The sequence below is a fragment of the Neoarius graeffei genome, chromosome 3 (assembly GCF_027579695.1).
Source record: "Neoarius graeffei isolate fNeoGra1 chromosome 3, fNeoGra1.pri, whole genome shotgun sequence".
Taxonomy (NCBI): Eukaryota; Metazoa; Chordata; class Actinopteri; order Siluriformes; family Ariidae; genus Neoarius; species Neoarius graeffei.
Genome location: NC_083571.1, coordinates 6,806,180 through 6,826,462, shown reverse-complemented (window position 1 = coordinate 6,826,462; position 20,283 = coordinate 6,806,180). Strand labels below are relative to the sequence as shown.

The 20,283-nt window shown below is 43.2% G+C and overlaps 1 protein-coding gene across 2 annotated transcripts in view; it reads right to left on the bottom strand.

The window, feature by feature from the left end:
• Positions 1–20,283, bottom strand: part of zfyve1 (zinc finger, FYVE domain containing 1) — a 36,344-nt gene that overhangs the window by 15,535 nt on the left and 526 nt on the right. For both annotated transcript variants that reach the window (XM_060916320.1, XM_060916321.1), the window contains exons 2-9: positions 18,381–19,048; positions 17,756–18,260; positions 16,272–16,486; positions 15,019–15,125; positions 13,304–13,412; positions 13,114–13,211; positions 12,909–13,026; positions 2,518–2,688 (exon numbers count right to left, since the gene is read on the bottom strand). In XM_060916320.1, the coding sequence (XP_060772303.1) occupies positions 2,518–2,688; positions 12,909–13,026; positions 13,114–13,211; positions 13,304–13,412; positions 15,019–15,125; positions 16,272–16,486; positions 17,756–18,260; positions 18,381–18,854 (1,797 nt within the window). In that variant the 5' untranslated portion in view covers positions 18,855–19,048. The remainder of the gene's footprint in view (positions 1–2,517; positions 2,689–12,908; positions 13,027–13,113; positions 13,212–13,303; positions 13,413–15,018; positions 15,126–16,271; positions 16,487–17,755; positions 18,261–18,380; positions 19,049–20,283) is intronic.

The window sequence follows — 20,283 nt, the reverse complement described above, 5'->3', positions numbered from 1 at the left end:
ACTGGCGTCGTGACTCGAGGCTGACCAGGGCGTGGACGATCCCTGGTGCTCCCTGTCTGTCTGTAACGCTGACTCAAACGGGAAATGGTCGAATGATGAACACCGAAGTGCCGGGCGACCTCTGTCTGTGTACTTCCGGCACGCAACATCCCGACGGCCTGTTCACGTTGATTTTGGCTTAGGCGTGGCATCTTCAATAATGACAATTTTCCCATCATTTCCCCCGGGGATTTATAGGCAAGATTGTGTGTGTACAGTGTATGCAAAATTTGTTTGAAAATTAAAGCCTGTCCATGTCATTGACTACCCGAGTCATATTGTACGTTATTGAGTACAACTCCCTTAAATTCTGATTTGAGCACAGATTTGGAACTTATTCAGGCGGAACGAAGTTATTTTTCCATTGTGATATATTTCTTTTCTTCTTCAGATAAACTCAGCACGAATTCAGCAAGTTTTATCAATGTGCGTTTTTAAAGTTACTTAGTGTAATTAGCTGGATGAGGTTTGTTAGCACTCGGTCAAGGATTTGTTTTCAATTATGCCACAATATGCTATTCACTTGTTTTTGCTATACACTGAAGATATTTGGGTTTGAGATTAAAATCAATACGAGACGATCGATCTCAATGTTCGTCATCAACTGTTGTTTTCCTTAACCGATGTGTTCGATGTTTAGAGATGAAAGCGGAGCAAAGAAAAAAAATCCTGAACTTTTGAAAGTCAAACTAACATGGGGGGGGGGGGGGGGGGGGGGGGGAACGTCCCCCGAAAAAATTTTTATAAACATAACACGCAAAACCCTGCATTCTAGTACTTATTTTCACTAAAACAAGTTAAAACTTTTAAAGGAGTACGCCACCCCCAGGTGAAATTGAGTCAGTCCCTAGAGTTGGATGAGTGAGCCAAAGCGTTTTGTCGCCGACCCAGCCATTGTCCTGATCTGGAAACGTCCCGGTTAGCTTTAGCTTAGTCGCTGTAATCCGGCGTGTCCAGCTAGCATTGTCGTTGCAAAAGTGAATCAAATAACTCAAGATTTTTTTATAATTATTTCTCATGACCTGTACATTCACATCGAGTACACACATCAATGCAAATTAACACGGAGGGATTTACTAGACCAATTTATATCTGGAACTATTTTCGGCCACAGCACAGGCAAAGCACCGCTGCAGGCGCAAAGACACCACGCAGCACCACAACTTCCGTCAATACACCAGTGTTACCAGGGAAACCAGGGTTTTCAGGTGCTGCGTGGTGTCTTTGCGCCTGCAGCGGTGCTTTGCCTGTGCTGTGGCTGAAAATAGTTCCAGATATAAATTGGTCTAGTAAATCCCTTCGTACTTTAAAAAAAAATAAAAGTGCTGTGATTTATAATTTATTTTTTTCTGATTCATAACAGAATGGAATGTTTATAGAGTATTTGGAATCCGATTGCAATGAATAGAATTAGAGCAGAATTAAATTCTGAGCATATAAAAAAAAAATGACATGCTTGAAATATTCAGATTTGTTTTTGCAGTTTGTTGTAAATCTCTACCACATATTACAATATCAGGAGACATTTTATATTTGGGTTCGAGGAATGACATGCGACCTTTGACCTGGATGTTCATGTGGTTACAGTGTCGATTTCCTGTTGACATTTATTGGTAAACGACAAAACTAGAAATTAATACAAACAACGAATGATGAGCAAAATGTGATCTACGAAAATACTGAGAAAGTGGAACAAAAAGATTTGACGGAGGTCAAACATTAGAATTACTTCCTCATTTACGTAAACACCGACATCCAGATATTTATATAAAAGATATTTTGGACTAAATATAAGTCTATGGAAAACACATTTTAAATAAAAACTGTGTTTCGTTAACTTAACACACACCAATTATTTATTTTAAAAATAATAATAATCATCTGGATGTTGATAATTGTGGAACGGTGTCGATAACTGTGGACAAAGGTGTCGATAATTGCTGAACTGTGTCTGTGATCTGATACGCTAAGTAATCAGGAATCAACTTTTTTTTTTCCCAGTGGAAGTTTGAGTAATTATTCAGGCACAATTTACGTCCTGAAAGTCTTTTATACTTTTGCAACGGCCAAAAGATCGTTAAGGTGTCGATAATTGTAGCTGCCGCTCTCCTATTTTTAATTTTTTTTATAAAATGACATATTGACAAAGTAGCCAAATTGATGTTAAATGTTGTACTTGGTCTTAATATTTTTACAGATTTAAATGCTTTGTTTAGTATTTTTACCAAAATTACTTTTCTAGACATTATAAACAGGTTTTATTTATTTTATTTTTTCCAGCAACTCTATTGCTGTCAGTTTGTGAGCCAACCTTCATATTGTATATCGTGATATATTTGTCATATCACCCACCACTAGTTGTCCAGGTCTGTTAGTCCTCACAACCAACTGGATCAGAGAACCACAAACCTAATTAGAGCTTTTTTTTTTTTTTAACAATAACCCAGGAGTGTAGGAAGCCCTGCTTTGAACACTTACAAGGATGAGCGAGTTGGGTTTCCAGTAAGCGGGGGCGATCTGGTCGGTGAGCCATGAAGTGACGGCTTTGGCGGGCTTGACGCTGAGTTCGGACACTGACTGAGCCATGTAGTTCACTCCGTCCAGCAGCCTCTGTGCAGCGTTGTTGTTGTCCTTTGAGAATCCATTTGACTTCAGAAGGGGTTAAAAAAAACAATTTAAATCAGTAAGAGGTGTGTGTGTGTGTGTGTGTGTGTGTGTGTGTGTAGCTGGTAAAACATGGACAGTGTAGAACAAGAAATTAAAAAGCTGTAATAGAGGACAAACAGAACTGGAAATGAAGTGTGTGTGTGTGTGTGTGTGTATAAAGCAATAAGACGATTTAAGAGACTGTAACAAAATACTGATTCTGCAAAAAATCACTGAATTGTCACAATATAGCACATTTGGGCCCAATCCCAATTCTAATTTCTACCCCTCCCCCTTCCCCTTGAAACTGAGCTACAAGGGATAGGGCTTGAAATTCAACCCTTACGTATTGGGATAGCCCTTCAACGATCGCATACGTCATCGCGTACCTCCGTCAGCGTTTACGTTAGCAAAACGCGACCAAATGCGTCATTGGCTGCGACCAGCCGCTACAGTCAGAGCCAGAGGCAGAAATCTCTGCTGGCAGGGTGTGATTTGTTAACTAACACCACTGAATGGGATATCTTTGGCGCTTCGTGCACCACATCCGACAGAATGAGGTGTCAGAACACTCATGTAAACAATAAAAGCGAGAATAACAGAACAAAACGTACGCAGTCAAGCAACCGAAAACAATACTCACTCCCAAAGCTTTTTAGCAGCAGCTTGGATTTCAGAAATCGCTGCTCATTCTCAGCTCGAAAGCGAATCAAGCAGCGTGTTTCCTCTGGATAACAACTTAAAACACGTAAATAATGGAGAAAATACATTTATGACAATCTTTCGCCGCGGGAACCGCCATCTTTCTGAAATCCGCATGAAATCTCGCTGAAATCCGCATGGCATTGTGGGAAATCACTCAAACCCCTTCGTTCGGAGTCAGCTCCAGGAAAATCTCCGTTTGGAGGGGTACAGAAGCCCTACCCCTTCCCCTACCCCTCCGCGTTAACTGGGATTGGGATACCCCTACCCCTTCACGTGAACGCGCAAAATGGAGGGGAAGGGCCAAGGGGTTGGTCCAAGGGGTGAAATGGGATTCGGCCTTGCACTACTGTTGTATTTTTATTTTTTAAGTACTCTAGAGCAGTGTTTCCCAACCTTTCTTGAGCCACGGCACATATTTTACATTTGAAAAATCCCACGGCACACCACCAAACAAATACATCACAAAAATGTGTGTGTGTGTATATATATTATTAGTGCTGTCAAGCAATTAAAATATTTAATCGCGATTAATGTCGCGACTGTCATAGTTAACTCGCGATTAATCGCAATTTAATTGCACATTTTTGTCACATGAAAAACCATTGTAATTCTCTTACCAGCATAAAAAAGTGAATGGGCTTGCTTTGTACCAATGTTTTTTTTTTTATTGCAGAGCATAACACTACGGAGCCGTAGAGGGGACATGGTGAATAAAAAAATAAAGCGTGGGAACGACTTATAAGGCGTGTGCACGAGATATTAATGCGCGCGCACGAGTTATAACCCGTGCGCACGCTTTGCGTTAAGGCGTGCGCTCGGGTAATTAAAAGTGAGGGGACGAGTTACTACGGCTCCGTATAACACGTCTTGTCACAGCCACTGCAAAGTCGGTCTGGAGCCGCCGATGGGAAAACGAAACCGAAGCCGAGCACCGTGGCTCTTCGTCCCGAGGCGCGGCAGCGCGAGCTGCCCACGCTGGTTCTTTGGGGGGAGGGCAGAGGACTCTGGCTGTGCGGGGCATGGCATTACAGTCTAGCAAAGTCTCTGTTCTGTTCCAAGTTCCTGGCAGTTTCAAAAGCTTATGAAAACCTACATCATGTCACAGAGCGTTAATCTCGCGATAAAAAAATTATCGCCGTTAAAATTGAGTCAAGTTAACGCGTTAATAACGCGACATTTTTGACAGCACTAATATATATATATATATATATATAAGCCAAAGCCAACAGGGGGGTCTGGGAGGGATACCCCCAGGAAAATTTTGAAAAATAAGGCCTCACAATAGCCTAGTAAACTAGACCCAACCGCCTAGCGGCCAAAAATATTTTTTGCCTAGCGAGTGGGTCTAGCCTCGCACCATATAAACAAAAACACCCCGGGCATCAAATCGTGCCCACCAATCACAACGCAAGGTTTTTGTTTGGATTCTTTGGGCGGGCTTTTGCAGGAGTGACGACAAAGCTGCGCGACGCTGGAGAAAGCGCAACAGGAAAGATGGCTACGGCTAGTGAACAGCGCGCGTTTGACTCCGCTTTGGAATCAGTTTTAGAAGAATTAGACCTGGAGTTTTGGTTGAAACATGAGCAGGAAGAGGCTCTCCGCTCATTCCTTTTCAAGAAGGACGTTTTCGCTGTTTTGCCGACCGGCTATGGCAAAAGTCTGATCTACCAGCTGGCTCCGCTCGTAGCCAAAAGGATGGGGCTAGTTTGTGCAGTACGAAGAATTAATAAACAGCTTTGAAACATTACTTTTTGATTGTTTCTTATTTTCCCGTTATTTTAAATTTAAGGGAAATTATTTCACCAAACACCACTAAATAAAAACTCTCAAAAACAGTTTAAGCAAACCCTTGAAAAACACTTGAAAAAAAAAAAAGTGTATTTTAAGTATGTGGTACAGACTCCAAACTTGTGGTCATTATCTCCAAACTTCTTAATATCTAGAACCTGTTTATTAATTAATACGCATTTTGAAAAATTATTTATTTCAAGGCCTCCCCCACTGCTTTCTGTCGCTCTGACTACGTCACAGTCACTGCTGCGCTGATTGGTCAGAGCGTTGGCCTATACGCACAGAGACAGTTTGAAAGACAGCGGTTTGTTCCTCCTACCCGCTTCGGAAATGTCTACGGATCGAGGCCAGACTAAATATTCACATTTAGTCTGGCTTGCCAGGCTAGCCTCACAAACCACTTTTCCTGCAATCTGAGCTGTAGTAGATAAAAAAAAGTTTTTTTTTTTTTTATATATGTACATGAAAATGTCTATCAAATCAATAGGAGTATTGTTTGAATTCAAAATAAAATTTTGAAAAATAAGGCCTCACAAACCACTTTTCCTGCAATCTGAGCTGTAGTAGATAAAAAAAAAAAATCTGTTGTCTTTTTTTTTATATATTTACATGAAAATATGTTTCAAATCAATAGGAGTATTGTTTGAGTTCAAAATAAAATCACATTCTACATTCAAGGGTATGGTTATAATCAGGGTGCAATTTGTCAAAAAAACAAAGGGGGATGTTTTTTTTTTTTTTAAATCATGAAACGTCACAAAATTAAGGTAACAGTAGGCTAACAGCTCAATAACATCCGATGATATCAAATGAATAACACTAAATGAAAACGAACACTAAACCAGAGATAGTAAATTCATCTTCCTATCTCTCTGACTAAATACACGAACACTAACACAACAAAGTTCGCATTGCTTGTCGTGTTGCTGTGATGTTTCTCTTCCTCCGGATTAAATGGACAGTGACTCGAAAATCACTAAAATACATGAATACTAAATGAACAGTTTGCTCTGATGGCGCAGTTCATGTGGCCTTTTCTGCTTTCCCGTCGGCGCGCTATCCGCCGCGTTTCGCCCTTCTTTAATCCACATTTCTGCGAATTTCTCAGCAGGGAAGGAACGCACGTCTGGCCCATTGACAGCGAGGAAAAGAAGGCTGTCAGTGTGGATACAGTCATTCTGTTGCGCTCATCAGTAAGGATGTGATTCATGGCGCTAAATCCACGTTCACACTCTGCTGCTGACACGGGAAGCGTGGAGATGACAGAAAGCAAGTTGAGGAGATTTTCTCCTTGGACTCCGTTGAACTTGTACTGTCGAAATTCTTTCAGCAGCAGAGCGGTGTCCGAGACCTCAGCTGCCAGGGTTTTTTGAATTCTGACAAGTTTGTCTTCCCCAAACAGAATGCGCTCGCCTTCATCCTTCGGCCAGCTTAAGGGGCACACACAGCAAGCACACCGTTGTCATCCAGCCTGCGCTCCACATTATTATCTATCACCTTATCGGCCCAGCATAGCGGCGGCCCCGTCAGTCGCGAAACCAATCAACCGGGAGCGCAGCATTTCCTTGGTGATGCCATCTCTCTCCAGGGTGTCCAGCAACGTGTCTTGTATGGCAGAACCCGTGCATGATTCCAATTCAATTAATTGATAGAAGTTGTTGCAAACCTCTCCATCAAAGGGAATGCCAATGTAAACTATGAGACATGTTTTATTTGAGACGGTCGTGCTCTCGTCGATGAGGATGCTGAATTTGGCAGGTGATTTTGTTATGAACAGGGCTTTGAACCGGTTCAAGGAACGAAAACCGGGAACTTTTTCTATTTCACATGGAACAGAAACCAGAAACTTTATTATTTGTTATGTTCCGGAACAGAAACGCTTATTAAAAATAATGGTAACCGGTTAATACCGGTTTTTATTTCGTTCCTCAAAGTTTCCGTAGCCTACAAATAAAAAAGTCATTCTTCTCCTGCGCAAGTTTCTATGACCCGCTGGGGTTCACTTCCTGTGTGACGTTCGCTGACTGAATGGAGAGAGCGGGAGGGTGGACTACTATCACGTCTCCACATCTTAAATAAGAGGTAAATATTGCAGTCTATCGTTATTCAAAAACGTCAATTTCAAACACGATATCAATATATTTGTCCACGTTAATGAGAGGCTCGCGAACATTAAATGACGTTAACCTCTGTTAGCCTATCAATGCATTGGGCCTGACTAGCCTTTGGTAACACACTAAACGAATTCTCTTTCATTTTTGGCACTTTTTCTGTTTGTGTAGATGGGAAGACATGCTGAGAATCCAAATCGCCAACATTTGAAATAATAATTGTTTTGAATTATTTCTTGTCTTATTTAATGAAGGTTGTAATAGAATTAGCCTACATTTGGCTTAAGCTGGATGAGACAGAGACATAATTTTATAGCCATTTGTTAAACAGCTGACAGGGAACGTAATTAACCGTTCCGGGAACGAAATTTTTTTTGTTCTAACCAGTTCGGGAACGTCTATTTAATGGTGGAACCCAAAACCGGAAACGTTAAAATTCCGTTTCTGTTCGGAACGAACCAATAGGAAAAAAATTCTGGTTCAAAGCCCTGGTTATGAACCCTACTAATTGGCTTGCCATTTTCTGGGCGATGAACATCAGCATACTCCGACAGGCTTTGTCGGAGTGCAGCATTGACCCTACATCAACCCCATTCAGTTCTTGCAGTTCGATCACCTGTGGCAGCATTTTGAATGACAGGTCGTTCTGGCAGATCATGTACGCAGTGCGCATACAGTACGCTGTGGCCCGTACCCTCTCCTCATTCTTCTTCCTCCACAGACTTGCGCTTACATTATTGGCAGTTTCAAATGCTGCATCACGTCTCTTTTGGAGAATTTCAAGGCATTTCACGTGGGACTGGCATTTGCCATGCTTGTTAATTTTATCATTCAGCTTTTTAGCTGAGCTGGTCTTAACACCGTTCACAAATGCCGGATCAACGTGAAGGCGCTCGTCTGTGTTGGGGCCTAAAGTTTTTACTTCAGAGCAAGCTGCAAATTTCACTGACCCATCAGTTGACACCGTTAGCCACTCTCGACCCTCTTGCCATTTAGCAAATCGTGCCGGCTCTAAACAGCCACCAACCGCATGCTGCGAGATGTTCCCAGACTCGTGAACGTCGTCATCTTCTCTATGGGACTTACCCTGGGCATCCTCCTCCTGTTCATCCTTTGTGCTGCAGGTAAGTGTGGATGTTGGGTTTGATTGTTTTTTATTTGCTGGCCCAACGAAGAACGATGAAATACTGCTCTGAACGCGTTTCATTTTCGCACATTTTCATTAGCAATGCTAATTTCCGGATGCAAACAGCGCGCCTTTTGGTGGATGCCGCCTTTTTCACGGCTGAATCGCGCAGATCCGATTTTTTTTTTTTAGGGGGGGCGTTGGAGTGTCTGATTATAATTTCAAAGTAAATTCTGTATTAAAATTACTAAATAAGCAAATCCGTTACAGTCCATGAAACATAGGAAGTATAAGGATGAGAAAAAAACAACAGTTTAAATCGGAAAGCTGTGCTTCCTCCCTAAAAAAAAAAAATCGGATCTGCGCGATTCAGCCATGAAAAAGGCGGCATCCGCCAAAAGGCGCGCTGTTTGCATCCCTGCGTATAGAACGCAAAGATATTGTTATTATCTACAATGTATCTATTTGCTGGGGACGTTCGTGAACATCAAAGCTGCCACTTCGGGTCATTTTGAAAGTGAGTGCAATGTAGACCATAGCAAACTGTGTCGCAACATGCCTGTCATATCAACTTTTTTTTGGTTTGTTTGTTTTACTGACGGGGTTGTCCCCGAGGATTTTTTTTCAGCAGAGATAAAAACCAGAGGGGGGGATGATCCCCCCCCCCAGCAAATCGCACCCAGGTTATAATTTATGATCAACAAAAATGACAAACTAAATTCACATTAAACTTAAGTTCTATTAATTATCAAAATGTTCATATTTTAAATAAAGTTTCTTAGGGTGACTGACCTTTTCTCCCTATGTCCTCATTAGTTGCATATGATTTCTTCAAGAAGTCTTTTGAAATATTTAAGTTTTCAAAACTGTCAGCATTAATTCAGATTTACTGACCATCATATACATGTTCAATGTCTTAAATCAAACGAATGCTAAGTTTATGGGATAATGTCTATGTACACTTTATACAATTATTTATAGTTCACAGTCACTTCTCATTTTCATTTGATCATTTCGACGACTTCTTCAGCTTTTTGGCCAAAGACAAGAGCTTGTCAGTCCTCGTTTTTCTCTTTTGTAAGAACTGTTATGATTGGCTATCATGCTCTCGCCATCGATGTTTTGGCCAATTACATTGTAGATAACACGTATTCTACCGCGAGACTTGGCGAGACTAAAGATAGCAAAAATGTAAACATGTAACATCGTCGTAGGAATGAATTACGCTTGAGTATCACGAAGGAACATACCCCAACCCCCTCGATAAATGAAAAAAAAAAATCTCAACGGATTTGGCAGAATATAAAAAGGTCGATTTTTACTCAGAAAAAGCGGAAAACTCTCATCCCTGCTATCGCTATCACCGCCGTCACACCCGAAGCATTACTAATTCTATTGTTTGAATGGCAACAGGTAGATACACAGGTTAATTAGCTACCTGCTGCCATCTATTGGAAGAGTATTTAATTGTTCTGCTGGTCACTACACGTCACTGGCATAGACGAACGAAGACAAATTATTTGCAGTAAATAATTCATTTTCGGAACAATTAAGTGAAATTGGATAATGTCCCACGGTACACCTGATGATCTCTCACGGCACACTAACGTGCCGCGGCACAGTGGTTGGGAAACACTGCTCGAGAGTAGGGGTTCTCAGCCTTCTCTACTTTACGGCCCACCTATAGAGATCTTGCAGTCACGTGACCGGAAAGTACACAACCCCCATCTTGTCGGTCAAAAACACCGCTGAATACTGCTGCACTCGTGTACAGAATGGATCAATTTCACCGACGGACTACACGGCTCATTTTTCTAATGAACAGATAACTAGATACATTTCTAAAATAAACGATCTACAGATTTGTGACCCTTATGGCTTTCCGGACGGAGTTTTCACGACCGGATTTTGAACTGCCAGCGGAATACCCGGACGTGTATGATTACCTCATCAACTTTCCCTCGCTGTTCAGTGGTGAAGCACTGCGTGCTTAGAAATCTCTGGACAGTTATCTTTACAGAAATTCAGGATTTGTCAGCGACTCAGATGTGGCATCTTGTAAACAAGAAAATAACAATCCTCATTGGATGGGTAAGTCACTTAAGTATTGAGTATAGCACTGACCAGCCGATTATAGAATAAGGTAATTCCAAATCGTCCGTCTTGTTTACATGGATCTGGCGTTGGAGAGGTAGAGGCTTGGCAGTGGAGATTTGAGTGGCTGTTTTCTGAGCTTAGTCAACAGGCCGGCTCTGCCTGTAGCCTCGCTTTTGCTTCTGCTCCCGGCGCCGCCTCCTTCGCTTTGCTTCCGATAACAATCCACGGAGACCCCGCTGGTCTCGCCCGGAATGTTTTTTTTTTCTCGTCCAGAATGTTGTGCATGCGATGGAAATCGCTACAAACCGTCATTTTCTGCTGGAAACCAATGTCCAGTAAGTCCATACGGTTGTAGTGGATATTGAAGTCCGGTACAGACGAACAACACGCAAAAATACACACAAAAAACATAAAAAACGTGCACAGGTAGGGAGAGCTTGTAGCCGCAGCCGTTGTAGTGGAATTGTATACATGTTTTCCAGAAGAAAAGGTAGAAGTAAAAGCAGAAGTAGAACCAGAAGTAGAAGTAGAAGGCGGAAATATGGCGTTTGACCGACACGATGGCGTCTGTCACAATCTGGATCGGCTGTGATGTCACATGCAAGTGCTCCATTCACACTTGTTACGAGTCGGGGCCCATTAAAAAGATCCCCAATTATTTTGGCTCATTTATTCTATTAGAATCTAATAATCTACTGTAAAGTGTATAAATGGGATGTGACATCACTCTCTGTTACAGATGGGAGCCCAGGAATTACATAAATACAGCAAAAGCATTTTTTTTTAATTGTGAGGTGTTGTATTTAGCACTGTATGAATGTGCCAGAAGCCAAACCCATGCATGCAGGTCATTCTCAGCCAAAAGGGATTAACGATCCAAAAGTGGAGTCTGGTCCATTAACACAAGAACTTATTGCCATGTTTGTGTTCAGCAAACAAGCAAGTTATTAAAACCAAGAAATGGATATAGAAACCACGCAATGGGATTAGATCCTTAAGCCAATAACTCACTGGGCTGCGACAGCTTGCGAACGTCATTTGCGAAAGAGTTTCAAAAGTGTCTTGAAACATTCGCGGGGCTTCTCAATTTCCTCGCTGAAATTTTGAACACGTTCAAAAAATTTGTGCGATAAAATGTCTCTCAAAATAGCTGCCAATGTGTCGCTGGTGTCGCAACGCCATCACGAACCCTTCTCAAGTCAGTTTCCATGAGACAGGAAGTGCGAGTGTATCACACTGGGCTACGAAAACCTGCGACTAGTTGGAGACACAACGATTGCGATAAAATATGCGAATATCAATTCAGTGTGATTCCAAGTGAAAATTGTCGCCAATTCCCATATTTTATCGCAATTGTTGCGTCTCCAACTAGTCGCAGCCCAGTGAGATACTACCCTTACACGCTAACAAAAGGATTTTTCCTTTTTCACGAGTTGGAAAATTAGCCATCCGTTGAGTTCCCTGACATCTCAAACTACCCAGTGCTGCAGACATGGTTCTACACGGGGACACAGATGAAAACCTGGAAGAGCATCGAGGAGAACGACGTTTTGTGTGTGTGTCTGGGTTAGAGATCTGCGGATCAGGACACTACAAGATAGACGGCGGTAGACGGATCTGAGTGCAGTGTTTATTCGCAGGCGTCATATTTACAAAAACGAAAGCGAAGCAGGATCATAAAGCAGAGTATTAAAAACACGGCTAGAAACAAATGTGCAAAGTCTCTGTGAAAACAGCATCCGTATCCGTGTGCCCCGATTGCGCTCAAATCAGTGTCGGGTGTTTCCCATAACGACTGGGTCCCGAGTGCGCGTGCACAACATGTTCCGTGAGCACGTGTGGCTGCTCCAGCTGCACCAGACTCAAGTGCGCGAAGGCGTGACAGTCAAGTGTTTGCGTGCTGTGTGACCACAACTTTTAGCTCACGTGTATATCACCATGCGTCGCCACCAAAATGCCTCATTTTCATCGATAACCATTGCGAGCTGTAGTGTGACTGTAGCTTCATGAAGCGGATGTGACATCGGATGCAACCCAGGAGTTGTACCCAAAGATGAGAGAAATTAGCTTCAACTTGGGGGGGGCGCAAACATTTGCAGCACACTAGATGGCGCTTTGTGTCCCACTAATGGTCCCAGGCCCAGTGGTTGAGAAACACTGCTCTATATGATGGATTTTGCGAGGAAATAGACTACAGAATACAGACAGGATAATATCCTGGGCTAAGCTTCAGGTTAGTAAGCAGCCTTTTTTTTTGGACCAAACTGAAATGATAATTCGTTTAAATTCGCAAGCTTTGCTATCTAGAAACTGTAAAATATCTGGTTTAAAAGAGACTTATTTTTGATCATCTTTTGTTTTGACTTTGCGTTCCCAAAGAAAAAGTGTCTCACCCCAGGCCAAACATGGTGTATCTCTGTTCGGACCACGGTGTCGACAGGGTCCTGGTTCCCGTACCAGTACTGCCTGCTCCTGTAGATCACTGAACAGTTCGGACACTCGATCACATACCTGCGAAAACAAAAAGAAATTCACCCTCCAGCCCCGAGACAATCCTCCGAGCGCATGAGTTCTGCGCTGTTCAACATCAGGACTCACCCAGACCAGGCATAAATTGCCAGACCAAACCAGGGCGAGTCCGAGGACGCTGTGGTCTTAGGAACCACGATCACCTCCTTGCCGCTCTCGTAGCACGCCTACAAGGTGAGACAAACACACCGGATTTCAGCGCCAGACCCTGATACTGGAGCTGAGAGTGTACCGTGAGAGCACATGGAGCAAGACACACCTTGCAGGTGTAGATGCGGTTGTCGTAGTGGGCGGAGTAGCGGCAGCGGTGCTTGGCCTCATGGTTCACACCCTCCCGTAGGTGGTTCATGCTGTTCTTGCAGCCCGAGCTGAAAACCAGACCAGAGAGACCGTAGGGATTAGTCTAGAGGTACAGGAATCCAGAGTGGGAATTAGTTCAAAGGGTACAGAAGTCCAGGGTGGGGTGTTGGTTTAATTTAGTTAATGAATACATGGGTCCAAGGGCGGGGGTTTGGTTTTAAAGGTGCGGGAGCCCAAGGGTGGGGGAGGGTTTGGTTTTCGAGGTGCGGGAGCCCAAGGGTGGGAGAGGGTTTGGTTTTCGAGGTGCGGGAGCCCAAGGGTGGGGGAGGGTTTGGTTTTCGAGATGCGGGAGCCCAAGGGTGGGGGGGTTTGGTTTTCGAGATGCGGGAGCCCAAGGGTGGGGGGTTTGGTTTTCGAGATGCGGGAGCCCAAGGGTGGGGGGTTTGGTTTTCGAGATGCAGGAGCCCAGGGTGGAGGGGTTTGGTTTTAGAGGTATGTCCCCCCCCACCCTTGGATTCCTGCATCTCGAAAACCAAACCCCCCACCCTTGGGCTCCCGCATCTCGAAAACCAAACACTCCCCCACCCTTGGGCTCCCGCATCTCGAAAACCAAACCCCCCCACCCTTGGGCTCCCGCATCTCGAAAACCAAACCCTCCCCCATCCTTGGGCTCCCGCACCTCGAAAACCAAACCCTCTTCCACCCTTGGGCTCCCGCACCTCGAAAACCAAACCCTCCCCCACCCTTGGGCTTCCGCATCTCGAAAACCAAACCCCCACCCTTAATAATAATAATTTCAATTTATACAGTGCCTTTCACAAAACCCAAGGTCACTTTACAGTTATAAATAAATAAAGTAAGTCAATCCACCAAATAGAGGCCAGGATGTCATTCCAATGGTGTAGCAGCCACAGTCCCACCAAACCCCCCACCCTTGGGCTCCCGCATCTCGAAAACCAAACCCCCCACCCTTGGGCTCCTGCATCTCAAAAACCAAACCCCCCACTGTATAAATTGAAATTATTATTATTAAGGGCGGGGGTTTGGTTTTCGAGATGCGGGAGCCCAAGGGTGGGGGGGGTTGGTCTTAGAGGTGCGGGAGTCCAGGATGGAGGGGTTTGGTCTTAGAGGTGCGGGAGTCCAGGATGGAGGGGTTTGGTCTTAGAGGAGCGGGAGTCCAGGATGGAGGGGTTTGGTCTTAGAGGTGCGGGAGTCCAGGATGGAGGGGTTTGGTCTTAGAGGAGCGGGAGTCCAGGATGGAGGGGTTTGGTCTTAGAGGTGCGGGAGTCCAGGATGGAGGGGTTTGGTCTTAGAGGAGCGGGAGTCCAGGATGGAGGGGTTTGGTCTTAGAGGCGCGGGAGTCCAGGATGGAGGGGTTTGGTCTTAGAGGCGCGGGAGTCCAGAGCGGGGGTTAGGTCTTAGAGGCGCGGGAGTCCAGGGAGGGGGTTAGGTCTTAGAGGCGCGGGAGTCCAGGGCGGGGGTTAGGTCTTAGAGGTGCGGGAGTCCAGGACGGGGGTTAGGTCTTAGAGGTGCGGGAGTCCAGGACGGGGGTTAGGTCTTAGAGGTGCGAGAGTCCAGGACGGGGGTTAGGTCTTAGAGGTGCGGGAGTCCAGGGCGGGGGTTAGGTCTTAGAGGTACAGGAGTTGAGAGCAGAGCTGCTGATACGACACTCACCCACAGCTCAGACAGATGCTGGAGCAGGTAAAATACTCATCAGGGAAGAAGGAGTTACTGGACAGGTGTTCATCAGGGATCTCGCCACTGAACCGCTCACTCAGGGCCTGAGACCACACACACAATACAGCAACACTTCTTTTCCGACAGGAGCACTGTAATTGGAATTACTGCTCTAATATTATTACTACTGTATAGTTATTATAAAGTCATTAGTATTAGGAATAATATAAATTTTTTTGGTGTTGAATATTCGATAATTTACCATTTTATTATGACTAATTACTGCAAAAATCAGGCAATTTCTTAAAAATAAATTTCTTTTACAAATTAATTTTTAGTGACTAAAATATAACAAAAATGCTAATTTTATTCTATAATGTAATAAATAAATTCAAGTTTTATTCTCCAACAATTTTTATTAAAAATAAATTTCGGTTATGATATAATAGTCTATATAATAAGCGACAAAGTTTATTTGTCTTGAGCTAACGTCGCCAATTCTCAATGGATTTTCACCAAATTTGGCAAGTAGGTCCGGGGATGACCTAGAATTTTGCAGATATAAACAAAATTCATATACTGGGGGGCGGCAACATCCACCCCTCTCCCTCAACGTCTTTCACGTTACATTTACCAACACAAACTCTCGACAGATCTTCACTAAACTTGGCACGTCGGTATAGGAGATGGCCACTATTTGGCAGAACTCAAATTGTATATTAGGGCCCCAGGGGGGCCCCAGGGGGTCCCCAGTGGGCCCCTGGGTGATGGATGCTAGGATGGATTTTTGTTTGTCTTGGGTTAACATCACCATTTCTCGACGGATCTTCATCAAATTTGACATGGAAGTCTGGGAGCAACCCAGAATTTTGGAAAACCCGGGCAACGCCGGGTAACCTGCTAGATATAAAATATTTCTGAATACACTGATAATCCGTTCTTGTTTTTAAATGCTCATACCATTTTTATTCTATAAAACACTTATATTCTCGAATAAGTTAATGATTTATAACGGTCATTAATAGTGCGCTGCATAAAAGTATATAATTTTTTGTATTTTTAGAAATGTAGTGTAGTTTCTGTTGTAAACTGTACACGTATGTGTGACAGAACGTGCACGGCGTGTTCTATACTAGATGGCGTTATATTCTGCTGCATGCGTGCTGTGCTGATTTTCTCCTCAGGTTCATGAAGACGTCCTGATCGCGGCCCAGACGTTCAGAGACCGTTATCTGATGTCAGAGACTCACGTTTAGCGCTTTGTAGATTACGTTGGCTGTTCGTGGCGAGCGCGTGGTGGTGTTGTCCAGCTGCAGCTCCACGCTATGCAGCAGGCCGCTGAAATCGGTCGGAGGGTTGTAGGTTCGAGTGCCTCTGTACTGGATAGAGCTGAACGCCTCGGGGAAGAGGCCAAGCTTTCGGAAACGCTCCTGGAGAAGCCGTTCTGCCGATTCTGAGGGCTTATCTGCAGGAAGAAAAACAAAAGGCTTAAGGCCTCTGCATGCTCTTGCGACAAGGCTTTCGCAGATAGCTTTTCGCAGACAGTTGTAATTTATCGTTGAGCGGAGATTAATAGGCGTGCGCGATGTTATTCACCGCCACAACGCAAGGGGGCGCGAAGTCGCGAAATCGCTAGGAGTAGTTGGTGGGTGTGGTTAGTGGAGTGTTTATCCTCCGGTTACTTATAATGACTAGAACTGGAGTCGTATAGATGTCCGTACTTCCTCACTTCCTCGATCAACCGCTCTTCGTGCTGCTCCATCTTCGCTCGTGTTTTTAAAAATGGCGGTAGTGAATACAAAACAAACCGGGAAAGTAGGGAAGCGGAAGTGCGTGTACAGCGGATGTAGAGTGGACCAATCAGAGCCCTCTTGTCTGCGATGCTGTCTGCGAGGCTTCTGCGGTGGTCACAATTTTTGGGAGGTGCGCGCAGAGCGTCTGCGAAGGTGTGGGGGCTACGCAGACACCATCTGCGACGCCGTCTGCAAGGACTGCGTTGTCAGCATAAATTGGCCTTTACACAGTAGCTATTTATTCGTATAGTAAAAATATTTTAGTAAATATTCCTTTTCAAATAAATAAATCTGATAGGTTTTTTTTTTACTAATTTAACTAATTAGTTAATAATAAATATAATTCATAAAATAAGTGTTTTATTAAATCAGCATTATTTGTAAATATTAAATATTTTATCCTTAATTATTAATTTAAAAATTAAATTATTCTTAAATTATTTTATTAATAATTGTACATTTTATAATAATAATAATAATAATAATAATAATGTGAAAAAGTACCTGAATTACTCAAGAATTACTGGAGTCTTTAAATGAAAGACCAGGATTTGACGTTATAAGAGATACTGAGAGTTTAAAATAAGAAATATGACACGGCCCATGTTTACTCAGCCATAAGCCTTGGACAACTGACAAAATTGACAAAAGAGGATTAGATGACTCACAGTTAGTTGTCAGTGAGCCAAGTTAGTGATTTTATCTCACTGGGGACGGCAGGAGGACATAAGGACAGGTCTGATTTGAATATTCATGTAGATTCAAAGACCACAGTTTAACTTTAAAAAAGGATAAAGGTGCAGAAATGGTTCAAGGTCATTATAGGAAACTTTTTTTTTAATCTGACAATATTCTACAGAGTTTATTTTTGATTATTTAAAAAAAAAAAGGCATAGTCATGTCGCTGGTTTGTTTTTAACAACATGAATTATATTTCTGACCTGAGCCCAGTAATTTGGTGTGGACCGTCTCATGAAAGATGATCACAGCCGGGCCCAGAGTGGAAAGTGGCACGTCCAGACCACACCGGGCCGTGGTGGCTTTCAGCTCCTTGGTGAAATGCTTTAAATACGCGTCCGAGGCGTCGCCCAGGAACTTGAAGAGGTCGTCGTGCAGCCGGTCGGTGTGCGTGCGGTAAATCACCAGGTCGGACACGGCCAGGACCTTCAGCAGGAGACGAATGCGCTGGCCCTGGTTAGCTCCAGCTCCCAGGAGCCCCTCGGTGTCCACGACCACTATTTTATGTAGCGGGTCCATCGCCGCCCACACGCCCACCGTGCAGGACTCCTGCGTGGGAGACGTCTTGAACACCTCCCGTCCTCTGAAGAACGTATGGTTGAGGGTGTGGGATTTGCCCTCGCCCGTGTTCCCGAAGATAGACACCACTTTTAGGAGCTCGTCCGGGGCGCAACCCAGCCTGCTGACGAACTCGTCTGCGTCCTTCACCTGTTTAGAAATTACGCATCACAGGGGTAAAAATGCCCAACATGAGACATGCCGAGGTTTCATTTCCTGTGCTCTACAACTTCAAGAATTAAACACGGATAAAACCGTCCAATCCCATACCTGCATCTCTTCTTTCTCATCCACCAGGAGGAAGCTGAGAACTTTTTCCAGCTGAGCTTTTCCATCATCTAACTCTCCATCTGCGTTGGGGTTCTTTTCCGGAGCTTTGCACGGAGGATAAACAAAGATTGGGTGTTTCCTCTTGTTCACGCCGCTGTGTGTCCGCTTCTGACAGTCCAGGCATAAATTGATCTTGCAGCCCTGACAGCGCACCACGGCCCTGTGCCGGGACCCGTTAGTCGGACTGCCCGCGTGTCCTTTGCACTGGTCGCAGAACGGCACGTGCCCCGGTGCGATCCGAACCCGGTCGTGATTGCGCATGCGCTCCTGGCGATGGAGCTCTAGTTCGCACCGTGTGCACTGTAAGCTACTGCATTCATCGCACTCGTAAGCGGCTTCATCTGATCCGCCACATGCATAACTCTCCTGACAAACCAGAACCCCGTTTACGTCCTTATCTCCAGCCCCACTCATTCTGCCGCTAAACTAGTAAAGGAACAAAAAGATGGGGATGATCTCCGAGGTAAGGGCTGTGACCCAAAGGAACCCCTGTTTGTCTGGAGGAACGAAAACTGTTCCAGTGCTTTAACCGGTAACTTAAACCAACCAAATCAATTCATCATGGATTCTTCTTGATCAAGATACGTCAAAGTATTCCAGACAAGTATCTACAATCACAAAAAAAAAAAAAAATCAAGAATCAATAGCAAAAAAAAAAAAAAGTTCAAATTGAGCAGTCAGTCAGTATTGTTGAATTGGTTTAAAATATCATTAAAATGCTCATTACAGATTCAACTCTGTCAGTCAATTGTTGTGATGAAAATAACGATAGCTTATTATAGTCAGTATAGACGTGTCCACCATTTTTTAAAATGTAGACGCGAGCACAAGTCGCGACTTTAGCTTGAAATGATCAAAAATGCAATTATTTATTGAAAAAAAAAGTTAATGACAAGAAATGTGGTGAAACTAGAAAAAAAAAAGATTGGTAGAGCGTTTCCACGATGGAGAAACCGATTCCAGGTGAAAGGGATGAAGTGTCGAATGTTCACGAGGAAGCGTAGCTAGCAGTAGCTACAACGATCGTGAGCGTAACTATGGGATGCAAGAACACGCAGAATAAACAGGCGATTCTTATCGAGCTTATTCATCAGCGGATAATTTGAGAACGTAGATTTTTTTTCTTTGACTAATCCTTGTCTGGATAAGTTGCCATGGAAACCACCAGATACTCAACAAATATTTAAATTATTTCTAATTTATTATAAACTGAATAAATACATAAATAAAATTAATGAATGTCAGATGTGTTTATATCAACAACCCTATTTTATTCATCTTATAGAAAACTTTTAAAAACTTTTTTTCTCCCCAAACAGTGATAATTTTGTCAGAAACCTCAAACTAGCTAGCTAACTGGTTATTTCCAGTTTGTACTAGTTTTATTGAAAACCAGGACAAACGATATTTCCCCCCCCAACACAAATTATATTTAGTAGCAAATAAATTTTAAAATATAAATTACTAAAATAGTTGTGAGTAGTGTAAACTTTTGAGGAGGAAAAAGTTTATTAAAAATATATATATAAACGATTGAGCTAACTAGAATCTGATTAACCGGAAGTGGCTAACCGGAAGTCTGAAGCAACATATAATAAAAGCCGTTTGTACAGTAACTTAATAATAATAATAATAATAATAATTTGATATTTAAGGTGGAACTGTTAAATCTATTTCTATATCCACATTTCAGGCATTATTATTATTTTAAAAAGAAATTGTTATTAAATCAGTAAAATTATAATATAAATCTGAAAAAAAATTGTACTGATATAAAAGTAGACCAGTCCACAGGCGCTCAATATCTAAAACACATAAACGCAAGTTTTCGGAAATCTTATAT